Source organism: Kwoniella dejecticola, chromosome 1 (assembly GCF_000512565.2).
Source record: "Kwoniella dejecticola CBS 10117 chromosome 1, complete sequence".
In the NCBI taxonomy this organism is placed as follows: Eukaryota; Fungi; Basidiomycota; class Tremellomycetes; order Tremellales; family Cryptococcaceae; genus Kwoniella; species Kwoniella dejecticola.
The window spans coordinates 38,062-53,716 of record NC_089301.1 but is presented as its reverse complement, the minus strand read 5'-3'; the positions used below and the strand labels follow the sequence as shown (position 1 = coordinate 53,716).

At 48.2% G+C, this 15,655-nt stretch overlaps 6 protein-coding genes across 6 annotated transcripts; 3 read left to right on the top strand and 3 right to left on the bottom strand.

The window, feature by feature from the left end:
* Positions 1-520: 520 nt before the first annotated feature.
* Positions 521-1,811, top strand: I303_100019 (uncharacterized protein; the record flags this gene model as incomplete). The annotated part of the gene is made up of 5 exons (XM_018403396.1): positions 521-811; positions 873-1,026; positions 1,084-1,248; positions 1,318-1,614; positions 1,684-1,811. 5 exons carry the CDS (start codon positions 521-523, stop codon positions 1,809-1,811), a joined length of 1,035 nt encoding a protein of 344 aa, XP_018266050.1.
* A 564-nt stretch (positions 1,812-2,375) lies between these two features.
* Positions 2,376-3,704, top strand: I303_100018 (uncharacterized protein; the record flags this gene model as incomplete). Its single annotated transcript, XM_018403395.1, has 1 exon — positions 2,376-3,704. One exon carries the CDS (start codon positions 2,376-2,378, stop codon positions 3,702-3,704), a length of 1,329 nt encoding a protein of 442 aa, XP_018266049.1.
* Positions 3,705-3,874: 170 nt separating this feature from the next.
* Positions 3,875-5,775, bottom strand: I303_100017 (uncharacterized protein; the record flags this gene model as incomplete). The annotated part of the gene is made up of 11 exons (XM_018403394.2): positions 3,875-4,069; positions 4,135-4,287; positions 4,349-4,445; positions 4,507-4,569; positions 4,613-4,648; positions 4,744-4,865; positions 4,931-4,957; positions 5,017-5,098; positions 5,155-5,228; positions 5,308-5,466; positions 5,566-5,775. 11 exons carry the CDS (start codon positions 5,773-5,775, stop codon positions 3,875-3,877), a joined length of 1,218 nt encoding a protein of 405 aa, XP_018266048.2.
* A 459-nt stretch (positions 5,776-6,234) lies between these two features.
* Positions 6,235-7,771, bottom strand: I303_100016 (uncharacterized protein; the record flags this gene model as incomplete). Its single annotated transcript, XM_018403393.2, has 5 exons — positions 6,235-6,364; positions 6,419-6,489; positions 6,630-7,082; positions 7,215-7,400; positions 7,523-7,771. The coding sequence occupies 5 exons, from the start codon at positions 7,769-7,771 to the stop codon at positions 6,235-6,237; spliced, it is 1,089 nt and encodes a 362-aa protein (XP_018266047.2).
* Positions 7,772-8,223: 452 nt separating this feature from the next.
* I303_100015 (uncharacterized protein) lies at positions 8,224-10,272 on the bottom strand (the record flags this gene model as incomplete). Its single annotated transcript, XM_065968034.1, has 7 exons — positions 8,224-8,452; positions 8,579-8,783; positions 8,892-9,014; positions 9,127-9,387; positions 9,452-9,506; positions 9,576-9,668; positions 10,024-10,272. The coding sequence occupies 7 exons, from the start codon at positions 10,270-10,272 to the stop codon at positions 8,224-8,226; spliced, it is 1,215 nt and encodes a 404-aa protein (XP_065824106.1).
* Positions 10,273-11,951: 1,679 nt separating this feature from the next.
* On the top strand, positions 11,952-15,184 carry I303_100014 (uncharacterized protein; the record flags this gene model as incomplete). The annotated part of the gene is made up of 4 exons (XM_018403391.2): positions 11,952-12,716; positions 12,785-13,999; positions 14,107-14,322; positions 14,444-15,184. 4 exons carry the CDS (start codon positions 11,952-11,954, stop codon positions 15,182-15,184), a joined length of 2,937 nt encoding a protein of 978 aa, XP_018266045.2.
* Between the last annotated feature and the right edge of the window lie 471 nt (positions 15,185-15,655).

The window sequence follows — 15,655 nt, the reverse complement described above, 5'->3', positions numbered from 1 at the left end:
CTTACTTTGGTCCCCTACACGAGAACATTGCGTCTCTCAAACTACGTCATGGCAAGCGAAATTCGGTTCCGCTCAAACACTCCTGCCCAACGTGGTATAGTACTGTTTGTTCAATCCGGATGTCCGTCTTGGTCCGCCGAGTGAATTCAACGACCACAAAAGTCGCGAACATGCATCGGACCACTACATTTCGGACGGACCATCTTGGCTTGCAGGATCAAACGTCATCGGGGGAAAGAATCGCTCGGAAGGTCATATGACCTTCAATCGAAATCGCCTTGGATGGCTGTTTTGTTTGTTTGTTTTGTTGTTTGTTGAGCAGAAGGATGCTCGGACCGGCCGAACTGCTCCAGCAGTCTTCCAAGAAGGCAAGATATATAAGGACCGATTTCTGAGCAGGATCATCTCCCATTTCCTCGTTCAACAATCCATCAAGAGTCTTCCGCCAACCTTCTTCGCGCATATAATTAGCTTTCTCTGTCTCACATTCACTGACTAATCATCGCATACTTTTCACATCATGCAATTCACTTCTCTCATTGCTCTTCTTCCTTTCTTGGCCATTGCTTCGGCCTCCCCTGTCGACAGAAACCTCGGTAAACGATATGACGGTGTCCGAATCAAGTCCAACAGAAACGGTCAATGTCTGTCCGTGCCAGGAGATGCCTTCGGAGACGGTGTCAGAGTTCAAACCGTCGACTGTGCCAACGCCCAAAAGTGGAACATCAACCCTGGATCAGGTAGTGTCATCCACTCTTCCGGTTTAGCTCTTGATGCCGGTACCGGTAGAGACAACAACGAGATCGTCAAGGTGAGTACACGATATTACCGCTAAACAGCGATGGATTGCTGACTGCAGCATGCTTGTTCAGCTCTGGAAATCGTACCCTGGACTCTTCCAACAAACCTGGTACTTGACCGGTGACAACAGAATCGCTATCACTGGTGGTGACCAATGTCTTGACCAAGGCTCTGAGTTCGAAGGTACTCAAACTTGGAAGTGTACCACTGGTAACACCAACCAAAGTGAGTATTCCGATCGTACTATTCTCGTGAAGCTTCCGGCTGATATTCTCGGCTTAGTCTGGTTCCCCATCGATGAGAATGGCAACAACTTGGACCCCAACGGTAACGGTGGTAACAATGGTGGCAACAACGGTGGTGACAACGGTGGATCGACACCTGCGCCCACGATCCCCAAGAAGGATGTGTACGACGATCCCACTGACGGATCCCACAGACTGCATCGTGAGTGATCCATGCGACTCAGCTTGCGTCACGGTGGTCAGAGGCTGACACGTAGTGCTTTCGTTGCAGCTGTCGGAAGAGATGATCTCTGTGTCACCGTTGACGGAGCCAAGGTCGATGCCGGTACTCAAGTGAACATCGCTTACTGCGCACCAAACGACTCTGACAATGCCAAATACCAGTTGTTCTGGGTTACCGGTGGTCAAAAGGGAGAAATCAAACTCAGAGACTTCCCTGACAAGTGTCTCAACTCCAACGTTGCTGGTGGAAACGGTCAAGCGGTATGGATCGATGATTGCAACAAGGCTTCTGAGACTCAACGATGGGACTACACCGGTGATAAGTTGAGAGTGGACAACGGCGGCAGTGAGTCGACTATCAACCGTCATCAATGATGTGAATTGCATGCTAATTCGCAATTGATTGTTGCCTTAGACACCTGTCTCGATGTCACCCTTGGCTCAGGCAAGACTGCCGGTACCCCTTACGATATCGAGGAAAGACTTCAAACCTGGGAATGCTTCGAGGGCAACACCAACCAAATCTTCACCATCAAGTATTAGGCTTTAGACTTCCATCAACGGACATTGTTGATCATAGTGGACAATTGAAATAATCTCTTTTCTCCTCCATCTTTGGGTTTCTCTTTGGCAGTGTATTGTGAATTTATAATATCAGAAAATGTATAATATACTGTCAGTCTGAGGGAGATCGCGGATGCAGCCATCATTAGTAGCCTGTGTGAGCTTGATGATGCGATATACTCCGCAGAACTGATTGACGCAGTTAGTGTGGCATCGTTTATCCTGGATGGCATCATAGACTGACCCAAAACATGGTGGGAAAAACTCCTTTGAGTACAGCAACTTGCGACGTCAGGGAGTCCGACAAGGTCGGTGAGACCTCAAAGGAAGTCTCGCCTCACTATGTGGGACTAAAGACATCTTGGAAAAAACACATGGAAGGACACTGATGATCTGCATGCGCTGTTTATATAACCCACAACCCGCGAGCTGTCCACAAAACTCGTTCAACACATCAAGCCTCACCTCGACGCGCAGCATCTTCAAGTCCAAATTCAGAGCGAAAGAAATACTTCACCCCACCCGGCTTGCACCCAGACAAACATGAGTTCATCCTTCAAAAGCCGTCTGTCATCTGCTGCAGAACACCTGCGGTCGAGTCTTGGTTTTATTAGCAGTCGTCATGCACGACACACACCCATACGTGATCGGCGTATCTCTTCACCACGACTTGAAGGGTCTACAGCTATCCTCAACTTCGATGATGGTCCTGAGTTCACCTTCCGAACATCGGCGGACTTTGCCACGCCTTCCCTTGACCTGAATCTGCCAGGACCTCTACATTTTGACGACATGTATGACGAACCCGACACTAACGACGTTTCGCAGACTGATATCGCGCCTTCGAGGGAGTTCGATACAGTCTCGCAGGATTTGCTAGAAAGCACGAGGAACATGAACAAGGCTTTGATGAAGCATAAGATCGAAAGCTTCGAAGGCCGCGGGGATCAGAATGACTGCCAAAATTGGGTCAATGTCTTACAAGCTGAAGCGAAGATGCTGAGCGCCCGTCTGCGTTATACTGAAGAGCTGTCGCAACAGATGGAGTCACAAGCGAACAGATTTGATTCGATAGCTGCTCAGCGATCTGCTTTCGATCGGAATGGGCAGTCCGATCCCACCCAGGCATCCCGTCATACAGAGGATAGTAGCGCTCAATCGATCGACGAGCAAATTTCGAAGGGACAATTCAGCATAAATCCTTCTTTCCTGCGTCCGCCATTTGATCGCTCATTCGAGACATCTCCTCTGCCTAACACATCCCCGACAAAGCCACTACATCTGATCTATCCGACTGACACAGATCTTGCGTTCTTGGGGTCCAATCTGACGTCCGGTGTCCCAGAGATGCAAGAGAGATATCCAAGTCTTTACTCTTCGCATGGGGAGGCAGAACCAGACGATCCTTATCATAAAACGCCTCTCTCGCATGAAAGCTTAGATCTCAACGACATCGTACCCATTAACGGCGATGTTTGTCAACCATTCACCAACGCCAGGATCGCAAGTTCGGGTCCCGAAGAGGGCGATGCTTCATCTGTTTCCAGCCAGTCTGGCAATGGGCGATCTTTCTATGACACTTTGTCACGGAAAACGAGTATCCACGAATCCATTGCCTCCATAGATGATTACGGATCCGAGGGAAGCTTCACGAGCGCCTGTAGTAGCACCCCAAGTTTCGAAGATATCTTGAATTCCGATCAAATTGGAGATCTCAATGATATCGATGAGAACTCGAACTCTTCGAAACGTAAATCTTGGCTGCGCGACGAGATCTCAGCATTTGGGCCAGCCGCCTCGACGCTTGGAAGAAGCCTGAGGTCGTCGATGAGCGACCAGGCTAGTCGATGGTGGAAGAGCGTCAAACATTGAGTGGCAAGTTCTCAAAGTGTTGTCCTTGATGTCCATTGCTTTTCGTGCCCAGACGTTGTACTCAGTATTCTCTGTCCGGTTGACACAAATCTCGCATCGATTCCGTAATTACATGTATGCACTTTTTATACGACTCTATCGTCCAGGGACTGCAATCTGGATACTCAGCATCAAAGCACTCTCAAAATATACTCATAATGAAGAAGGAACGAACCGGATGATTCCCGTTTCCGACTTCGATGCCCATAATAACCTATTCCTCCTTGGAGAGACGCACCTCCCAAGTCCTGGGAATAAGGCGAAGTGTAAGGCTGCGGATCCCGATTTATCGATTTCGCCTCTTGCAACGGTTCAAGTTGATAAGTCTTTCGTGTTCATCAGCTCCGCTGTTCACTGCACGATAATGGCTAGGGTTGGGCGGGTGGCTCACCTGTTGAACACTTTCAGTCTCGACATGGATTTCCGTCTGTGTAGCATCAGCCGTAGAGGCTCTATATCTGCCCGAAGCGGATTTGGTATTGCGCGGTAGTAAATGAGCGACAGCAGATGCGCAGGGATGGAAGAGACTGGTAATGGGTCGATCCTATATGAGCACGTTAGCATCTTTACAGTGTGTCGTCACCGAGGATCTGGGGTGAGCTTACAATCCGGAAAGACTCAGGTGGTACCAATTCTCTGTTGAAGAAATGCCTAGCATTCAAGGCACCCATCAGGGTGATAGCGTATACTTTCGGGGTGCACCTGTCGCGGAAAGATCAGCTTTTTGTACGATATTGTACATGACAACCAGAATACCACTGACAAGAAGAAAGCCGAAAGATTCGATTGAGGCATGACGATGAACGAGATCATGAATGCTAGTCCACTATTCCAAAATTAGCCGAGTCCTCCCACGATTATGGACGCACAAGATCGTTGGAGCAAATTGAGCTTCCATAAAGATTCTGCGTTATTCAGGTCTCAGTCAGCTGAAGGCTGGGTCTCGCACATCAAGTGAAGGAGTGATACAACCATGATGTCTCCTTGAATATTGACTCACATGATGGCCTTCTTGATCCATCTATCCGTTTGCTCGAAAGCCTTGACCTCTGACTTTCCTTTTAATAAGCACCAGCTGATATTCACACTGATCGCGATGTCTCTGAGAACATTCAACGAGAGCTGCGAGAGAGCGCGATCAGCTCCAATTCAGAGACTGACACTGAATGCCAAGGTATCGCACTTACCCAACTAAGAGTGAGCGCCATGGTGGCCTATCATAACAATCAGCAATGCGCCAATTTTGATCAGGTCCGAGACCTTTGGTACGCACAGGTGAGTCTTCAACAAGATGCTGCGTCCAGACTGACGGAGCGGTAGCTTTCAGCGAGATACATATGACTAAGGCTGCAAGTCTGCGGATCCTTGTATAAGCTACAGCTCAAAGGGAGATTCATTGGGGCAGACTCACACGATAGGAAAGATAATCCACGCTAACAGATTCGATTTTCCTGATAAGATGTAAGCTCTGTGCGCAAAGAAGCACTACAAAACATCCCGCGTTAGCGGTGTATCTGCAACGGGCATGAGGGAGAAGTGATCATTGCCGTAAGACTCGACTCACCGATATGGGCGCTTGGATTAGTCCGCTCAATAGGAAGAAAGACGAAACCCAGGAGAAATTGTAAAAGTTTCGGTAGATGTCGAACCCATACGCAAAGAGGTTCAACATATATCGAATGGTCAAGATGGTGTACACTGTGCTGAGGAGGAAGGTCCAGATCTATATCATGCACCGTTATCAAGTGCCATCTGACTTGGCCGAGGCTATACGCAGAAGTGTCTGTGAAGGTGAAGAAGAATGAATGAATGGATGACTTACCACCAGTATCCTGATGATCCTAGATTCTGTGCGATATGACAAAGTATACCATTGCAGAACCTGTAGAGCTAATAGACCATAGGCGAATCCATCTGCTGCGTAGCCAAATAAGAATGGCCCAAAAGATAATCCTTGATTCGGTTGGAATTGTGTCCGTGCTTTTTCTTCTAATTCTGCCCACAGAGAAGGGTCGATCAGGTCATGGGTCATGCTGAGTTAGCGAAGAAGTATAGGAACGACGAGTGAAGGTTGGATGTGCTAAGCTTCCGTCGACATCGAAATCCTTGCAGTGTGTCCGGTTCTAAGCATCGAGAATAGAAGATTGAATGATACTATCGCAAATGTATCTTGTTTTTCATGTCTTCCTTCGCTCAATCTGTGATCTTTCCGACTTCGGAAATCATGACTGACTTTTGTTTACATTCGATCGACGACATGCCGTAATGTCAGTCACAAGGGTTCGTACCTTTTTCCTGAGCACGCCCCGAACGCTGTGCGCTGGTAAACGCTTCATGATATGGACACTGCACAGAACATATGGCATGCATAGTAGAAGTTACACGAAACACCAAAGAAAGTTGACTCGAAGAATACCGACATCTCGACATGGTCTTGGCAACTGGCAAAGAATTGCAGACTGCTGCTAATTACGATCCTTCTTCATGTCCCTCAGTACTCGACGCCTGTCAAAACACATCTATTGTCGATGAGTTGAAAGCCATCTTCGCATCCTGATACTTCGCATATCCCTTCGCGGCAAGAAACATATCCAGGAAGAACGCCAGGGATCATGGTGCAGCTACATCCAAGATCAGAGGTGCGCCCAAGAAAGGACTGAGGCTGCAGGACTCACTCGACGCCTTGAATTCCTGGACCGAAGATGCATCCTCCACACGATTCCAGCTCGTTGCTCGTATCGATGCACTGTTCAAACACGGTCAGCCGCATCCCACGCGTCATCTATATATGAATAGGAATGATCATAGAATTCGTTGGGAAATCCCACTTCTCGTTGAAGTATAATTGTGACGACTCATGGCGCGGTATGGTTCTCATCAACGCACTTCATATTCGCCTGAGAAATGACCCCCCGACTGGGACTCAATTTCGGACAAGGGACAAGCTTCGAGACCTTCAGGACATCTATCTGCTCCAAGCCTATTCTTTCGAGTATCGATGTCAAGCGACCTCCTCCTTCTTCGTTTGGCAGCTTGACTAGGTGTAATTGACCCTGTGTACTCATAGATGAAGAACTGGTTATAATCACAGACGCTCAAGACGGTCTGTGGGAAAGGAGGGACATCCGCACTTTTGAATGAACATCGGCATAACCATTGATCGGAAACATTGATTGTGACTATAGCGTATTCCAAGCTCCCATTTGCGTTCGAGGGTAAGAGTATAGGACAAGTGGCAAGGCATTGATCGATATTTTCCACGTTGAAAGGCGGAGGCGCGTTAGGACTGATCGCATCGTAACATCCTGTGAATTGGTAGTCCGTGAAGGTGAGGTAAGACTGAGAATTGAAATACATAATCAGCCTTTCATTGGCTCATCGTCCTCGCGGCATCAGGGATAGATAGTTGCATCAGATCAGATCAGATCAGATCAGATCAGATCGGGTCAGATTGGATTCGTATCTGCTCACCCCATATTCAGTCTCATCACCGTCAAGATAACAATCCCCCACAGCATCTCCGTGCCTCCAATTTCCGACAGGCGGGGCGATCTGAGAGCATCGACAATTCGGAATAGCTATTTCAGGGTTGACGGCGTCGATGGTGTACCAGAAGAAAGCCCAGGTAGATGCGATTTCCGATTGGGTGCAGGTCGCCTATGTGTCATGCACCAGCGTCAGTCCGAGTCCACTGTCAACAAGAGAACATCATTTGACGAGGTTTTTAAAGTAGACCATCATGGTTGGTGAACCCGAATGCTCTCAAACCAACCACTCACAATACATCGATCTCGATTATTATGAGGTAAATTGAACTCAGCAGGATCTGGGCCAGTGGGCGATCCGCCTGAAGGTATAGCATAGCAGCCATCGTATCCTTTGGGGAAGTTCTGCGCTACTATCGGAGAGGCAATAATGGTGAAGGTGAAAGCGATAGAAACGAGTAGGTGGTGCAATTCGGTACAATTTATCGAAGCGGTATAAGATAATTTGATTGTAAGTGCTAGACAATGTTCTTGACGAGACATTAGTTCGAGACCATAAGCAGGGTTTACTTCTGATGGATAGGGAAAGGGTTGATTGAAGAAATAAGTGTAAATCCTGCATTGCATGCTTCTTCGACTGACCACATACACATTGCTTCGATCAGAGCTCACCGACAATACACATGCAATCGGTGGAGTAATCGTTTCCCGGAGTGATCTGCGTCTGTGTATCAAGATAAACATCGCATTGTCATCGGGTCTGTAGCGATCAAGTGTATATGTATATACACACAAGCATGTTGAGTGGCATCGCGATCTCCAAATGATAAAATAACAGTTCTATATGTATCTATCTGTGAGGATGCTGTCATCCGGTTTTGTTGCTGTTCTGCCTTATTGTAGTCATATGGATCGTATGATTGAAGTAAGAAAAAGCGCCTTTTTGTTGAGCCTCGTTGATCTGGAAATAGGATTAGGGGAGCGACAATCTCTTTCTACGCTGCGGTGACATGCTCTTCCTCGTCCCCTTCTTTGCCCTCAGGATTCCATTCGGGTACCTTGTAACTCCACGATTTACCCTCATCGATCTTCCCCCTTTGGATACCCGTTATAGTGTCTCTGAGGATCTTGATGATGGGGTTAGAGGGGATGTGGTAGGTCTTCGATTGATATTGGATTTCACCGATTTGGACTACGACCACACCTGTTCCGCAGCCGAACATTCTATGGGGATGACTCATTAGTCAGCTGTGGACCAAGACAGATCCGGGGTTGAGAATGGTCTGCTCAGAAACGACGAGCTAAGGTGATATGGATGGAATAACAAAATCACAGCCGGACAATGCTTACCCTTTCAAAGACCCATCCTCCAGCCCAGCAATGATCTCAGGCATCGAGATATCCCTTTCGACAACTCTGATTTTCCTGGGTATACCATCTATCGGGAAATCTTTCTTGCCCGAAGCGTGTTCCTCAAGTAATTCAATGATCGATTCTCGCGTTACACCGGGGAGAACGATCCCGTTATTCAGCGACATCGTGGTGAATTCGAGATCTGAAAACAACATCAGTCCAAATCAGCAATGAGAGTATCATTCAACACCGTCATTGCAAGTTCTGCGACACGTAGACATTGGAGTTTGGGGTGGAGCGGACCACTCACATCCATCGGCAGCTTCTTTAACGATGAACACGTTCATAGCTCCCGCTTCAGAGATGAAGTCTTCTCTACCGTGCAGCCAGAGGGACATGGCGTATCCTGGCTTTTTCGAGATGTTGACGGTACCTGCTCATTCCAATGGGGTTAAATCAATACGAGTGCCCACGACATTGTTCAAAATTATCTTATATAGAATCTAAGCAGATAGGAAAGAATACGGATGATTGAGATGACTCACCATAGTTCGCTCCGAGCTTGTAACTTCCCGTACCTCCAGGCCAAGCTCTGATGAATTCCTTACAGGCGTCCAATTTGATTCCCTTGTTCTCGGGCTCTGATGAGGGGTAAAGCCCTTTACCGAGGTTCAGAGTCGTGACGACGTAAAGCAAGGCTTCTCCAGCGAAGGCGTCTTCTTTTATACCGAATCCTTCGGACGTTTCGAGGAGTGTAGGTCGGATGTAGAGGTTGGATCCGTCTGTATCGGGGACGAGGGGTGTTTCTGGAACATCGGATGTAATATGTCAGAAGAATGTAGTAATGCAGGCTCAGGATATGATACTCACCCAATGCCATCAATTTAGCGAATAATTCTAACAGTTCATCGTTGTCCCATTCGCACTATGAGGAGACGAACCATTAAGTCGCAAGACAGAGGCAATAGAGCTAGGGCATCAGACTCAGACTCACCGGTAAACCTAGTCTGGCGGCTGATCGCTTGAGTCGGTCAAAGTTCTTGTTCGGTCGGAATAATCGGACATCGCCTTGATCTGTTTTGTAGCACTGTTCGAGGTAGGTTAGAGATCCGTCAGCCAATTCGGGATATTGTATGCGGTACGTGTAAAGCAGTATTATGCTTCGAAGCCAGATAGTAGAAAGTGATGATGTACCGAAGAAGTGGAAGATGGAAGAAGACTAAGGAGGTGGTAGAAGATGGTAGGAGATACGATGCATCGGAAAGAGGTGAATGAGTGAATATCAAAGAAAGCGAAGAAGGAACAGTGGAGGAAGAGAAGGGGTATGGTTCAACGAGACAAGCGAAAGACAGGCAGGAAGTCAAGGAGGTAGAGGAAAAAAGACATATTCGAGAAGTCGTGTCGGTAGGTGGTCTGATCTAGCACAAAATGGTACTACTCACCTTCATACCCTCGAAGCAAGTGACAGCATATTGCAGAACCCCAGCGAGCGGATCAAAGCTTAAATCTTGCCTTGGTCCTATCTTGGGTTGTCCCCATCCTGATACTCTGTTCCATGGTATCGTAAGCATATATCGACCATGAGATTCTTTCCCTGGAGGGACGACGTGTGTTGGTGGGAGAGGGGTGAAGTAGAGCGATGAAGCTTTTATAGGTGCCAATGTATGGCCGTTTGTTTTTGATGTGGTCATCTTGAAGGAAGGGGTTTTGTCTTGACAGTTCAGACTAGATTGGCACTGGGTTAACCTATATGTGCACTGAGTCTTGTATATCTTTTGTTTTTGCTTGTTGTGTTGACTCGACTCGATAGATAAGGATAAAAGAATCCTCCCTCATACACTGATCGACGTCTCCTCTGAAATTCCAAATTAACAGACTAGTTGCCGCGGTCCGCATCAAACGGAAATCATCTATACTCCGGCGAGATCCGCCAATAGCATATAGGATTCATTCGTAATGCAACAACACGCTTGCCATTACGATATTACAACTACGAATCAAATATTCAAAGCTGCCTTTGCGTCATCATGATCTCAATGAAATCGACACGCAGATTCTGACACCTGATCGCTTAACGTATATTTGTATCGCTGGTAACATCGTATCAACGATATGTATTCCTACGATATCAATAACAAACATAGCAAGATAGACGAGTCGGGGCAGCTAAGTCGTCAAACGATGTGAACCCTACACATTGCTTGGATCGGAGCCACTGGTAAGTGGGCATTTCGCACAACACATGATTTTCATTCCGCACTGTATACTTGTAGTACATCCAGCTGAGGTCCTCGCTGATTCGTACATCTACCTACCATCAGTCATGTAGAGGCAGTCACACTAGGAAGCTCCAATGTCATCTAGTCTGGATCACCCTACCCCGTCGTCTCACCCATACTCTACCTACACTTTCCTCGTGAACCCAACTTGTCAAACATGGAATGCGGAGTCTCCAACTGGGATCGATCAAACCGCATGACACGTGTATCCCACCCGTCATGGATGCGCCACGATGTAAACACCGCATATATCCGATATCTGCCTGATTGGGAATTGAGGGTCCTTGCGCGTGGTTTAAGGGTGTATAGTGTATAGTGAGTGGCGGATTACCAATTACCATTACCCTGGGTAATTCATGTTATCACCATACTACCACCATACAAAAACACACCACCATACAATAACAACAACAACAACAACAGTCCCACATCAACATTCCATCACGACCCTGGATATCCCATTTCACAACACCCAACAATATCATCATCATCCACATTCATAGCATCGCATAATATTATCATCATCACCACCAGCATCATCACGCATACCACCCACTCCGACTCAACATCACCCAGAAGAAAAGATAAACCGCATAATCACTTAACTGAAATTCATACGGGGTAAGTGATTGTTGATGATGATTAGAAGATGATTCCCCTTCTTCTCACTCGCGCGCATGGACCTTGTTTTGATCATCCATCATCATCATCATCATAATAATACAAACACCCTTACATCCATCCATCCTCAACCTCATCTTGACCATATGTGCAGTTCAACTGACGCGTCTCACACAACTAGATAATACAAGAACGATCATCGCCAAATCATCCAACGATCACGACACTTCGGCGCGATTGGTGAAGAGGAGGTATCAGTCAGAAGGTGGTCGATGAGAATATGATATAGAGACTGAAAACAGCCATTCACCCCCTTGCTCGTCAGGACAAGCTATAGTGATCATTGAAGCTTGTCAGGACACCTTTGAACTTTTATCAAAGCCTTTCGAGGCAGATAACTTCGGCCGACTCGCCAACAAGACTTAGCATCCAGCAAGACCTCTCCGACAATAAACAAAAAGACACACAAGATGGTGTCTCCACCATCATCGCTACCGTCTCCAACACCATCCTCCTCGTCACATTCTCACTATCAATCAATGTCAAGCATGCAACCACCTCAACCCCCACGCGTATCATCAGCCGCATCCGGCGTCTCTATGTCACACAGAGAATCAAAAGGTTACCAGCAATATCCCAATGGTTTCAGCCAGATGGAGCATACATCGCCTACCGCTTATGGTGATTACACTCAGCCTGGTCAACAACCATATATGTCGAATGTGCCCACAGCATTCCTACCTCCTGTGACATCATCACCGCCTCCTCATCCCCCTCCTTACGTACCTCCGCCTCAGCACGCTATGCCGCCCGATCCCATACATTCTATCGCAACAGGTGCAACGGGTATGATGGGAATAGGAGGACCGATGTCACCGAACAGTATGATCGGGGCATCTTGGTCGAATGGACCCGGCCCAAACGGGTGGAGAGGTCAGCAACCCCATGGCGGTTATCCTGGTGGTCCACCTCAACCTCAGCACATGTATCAGCGTCCCTCTATACCCAACGGTGGCCCAGGTCATCTTCCACCTCACCCCCAAGAAGTCTACGGTGGAGTAGGAAGATCATCAATTTCAAGCTCGCTCGGGGGATTAGGGCCCCGACCCAATTCAGGTCCAGGTGAAAGTCGAGAGAGGCGGCGGGACAGAGAAAGACGAGAAAAGGAGGAAGACGGGGAAGATCAAGAAGTCATCAGTACGATCTTCGTGGTCGGGTTTCCGGAGGACATGTCGGTAAGTCGACCGATTCATTCGAAACCGAAGCGTTGAGCCTTTTGACGGATGCTGATGAGCTCGCACAGGAACGAGAATTCCAGAACATCTTCACTTTTGCACCTGGCTTCGAAGCCGCTACCCTCAAATTACCTTCCGGGTCGAGTCGTCGTGAACCAGCTGCTGCTCTCTTAGCGGAACTTACCCAAATAGCTGCTGCTCAAGCACAAGCGCAAGCTAATGGCGAACCTTTCGATTATCCGCTCACTCAACCTGCTCTTGAAGAAGCCATGGCTTCCCTCACAATGGCCGCTACAGCTTCCACTTCCGCTTCGACCACACCCTCGGCGGCTATGTCACTCACACCTTCAGCACCTTCGGGCCCTCACCTTGGGAACCCGCCTTTACCCACCCGCCGGCAGACTATCGGATTCGCCCGATTTAGGACTCGGACGGATGCTTTAGCTGCACGAGAATCGCTACAGGGAAAGAAGATTGACCCTCTCACTGGAGCTACACTGAAAGCTGAGATGGCGAAGAAGAATCTGCATACTAAGAAGACTACGTCCGGAGAGGAATTAGTGGGATTACTTTTGAGATCAGGCAGATTATCGAATGTCGCTGGTGCTTCCGGCCCGCAGATTGGACCAGGAAACCTCCCAGCCTCGATCAATTCTGGAGGAACGTCGAATGCTCCGAGTGCGCAAGCATATCCCTCATCAATGAGAGAGGCATGGGATCAATGGCCAAACCCACCACCTGGACAGCGTGAAAGATCTTCCTCCGATGAAATGGCAAGTATGCCTCCTCCACCATTCTCGCCCACTTCCAATCAACCTCCTCAAGCATACGGCTCCGAGGACAAAAACTCCAACGCTACGCTGCCACCTCCTCAACAATCGCTCCCGCCCTCCATATCGGCTCAGAATAACTATTCCAACCTTTCAGGCCAGTCCAACCCTTCCACGTCGCCATCATTCTCTGTCAAATCCCCTTCTCAACGTCAAACGGATTCGAAAGCTTTGTTAGCTTTGGCGGAAGAAGCAGATGAGCTGGAGGGATGGAGCGTTAATGGCGCTGTGGGGATAGGAATTATGGACGGATACCGCAATCAAAGTCACGGTGGGTTGCGAGGTGAAGAAAATGGGACCGCCCCCTCAATCCCCTCTTTCGGTGGTGGGTACGCGAGTAGAAATGGTCAGAACGATGTTTATGGAAGTAGCCCGCCAGGAGGGAGTGATAGACTATCAGAGAGTGGTCGAGGCTTGCTAGGAGGAAGTAACCCTGCTGACCAGAATCCACCCGTAAGTCATTTGCCAGCATTCTTCCGGTCTCATTCTCAGTGTTGCGACTCTGAATCCTCAATCCTCGTTCCAACACTATTGGACGTCGTGCTGATCCAGTACCCTAGATCAACACCCTATATGTCGGCAACCTACCCGCCATCTCGCCTCCTACCCATCCACCCAACTTCCTGGAGGAATCGCTCAGGGGCCTCTTCTCCCGATGTCCGGGATTCAAACGAATGTCGTTCAGACAGAAGATCAACGGACCGATGTGCTTTGTGGAATTTGAAGAGGTTGTTTACGCAAGTCAGGCTATAAAGGAGCTATATGGCCACAATCTGGTGAGTGATCTCCTCGCGAATATTGCTCTCACATCGACGCAAAGAATTATCACACTTTTACAAGAACGCATTCTGCGTCTCGTCTCCCTAGAAAAAGCTGATCGTTCGTACCAATCCGCAGGGTGGCCTCGTCAAGGGAGGAATCCGACTCTCGTACTCGAAAAACTCCCTTGGTCAGAGAGGCAACGCTCATCCGTCTTCCTTGAATACTTCAATGTTTGGTGGCATAGCTCATACTGTCGCTTTGGCGGGCATGTCAATGAATTCACCCACTGCTACGCCGGCTCATCCCATACCAATCGCCAATGGCCAAGGCACACATGGGCCCGCTTCAGCTGGTCCTAATACAGGCTACGGTTTACAACTACAACAAGGTCTACCGCATAATCAAGGTCAGCAACTACCAGCTTCAGCACCTAATTCCGACTTCCGCAGGGACAGTAATGCGTCGTCAAGCCAAGCTCAATCGACTAGTTTATCACCTACCGCTCAACCTTTCAATATTTCCCTGCCCAATCCTACGTCACCTAGATCACGCTATTATGCACCTGGTTCCTTGACCAAGGCACCTTCCCCGTCCGACGTCCCCTCGTCTAGTTTCACGGGATCGGCCGCAGTCCCTATTCCAAGCGCAAACTCGACTTTCCAGCCATTCTCATCATCCGATCCGTCATCCGGTTTTAGTCCCATGTCATCGCCCATTCGAACGCCTGCTAGTTTCAGCTGGAAGTCTAGCGGTGCGCCTCCCGGAACTAGTGCCGGCGGCTTTGGAGGCTTCGATTTCGCTACCACTGGCACCGCCATCGGCAGCTTGAATGGCGCCGCCAGCGCGTGGGGTGCAAACCACGAGCGGAGGGAATAGAAGGCGCCGATCCCGACCAGTCTAGGGTTATCAGGAACCACCCTGTAACCTCCATGAGTACTACTTCAAGTCACCTTTCCCGTGCATCCTCTTTTCCCATATCAATCAAACATATTGCATACAGTTGTTTTTCCATTTTTGGGTATATATACATAGTTCTTCATCGCACTCACCCATCACTTCCCGTACCCTGAGGTCCATTCTGGTCCTCCTGTTTCATTCCATCATCGCATTGTCAATTCTGCCTATTCCGTTTCTATTCATCCAACCACCATTTCTCTTGTTACGTCAACATGCCACACATCTGCACTGTGTCCATAAAATGTCATAATATCGCCATCCTGGCGTTTGATTCCAACACACATCATATCGATTTCGTCTGGCTCATACGCTTGTCATTAGATCCATACATTCCCATACTATCTTTTCTTGGATAAAATGCATAACATATTTTGACTGCAAGCTTTTTTC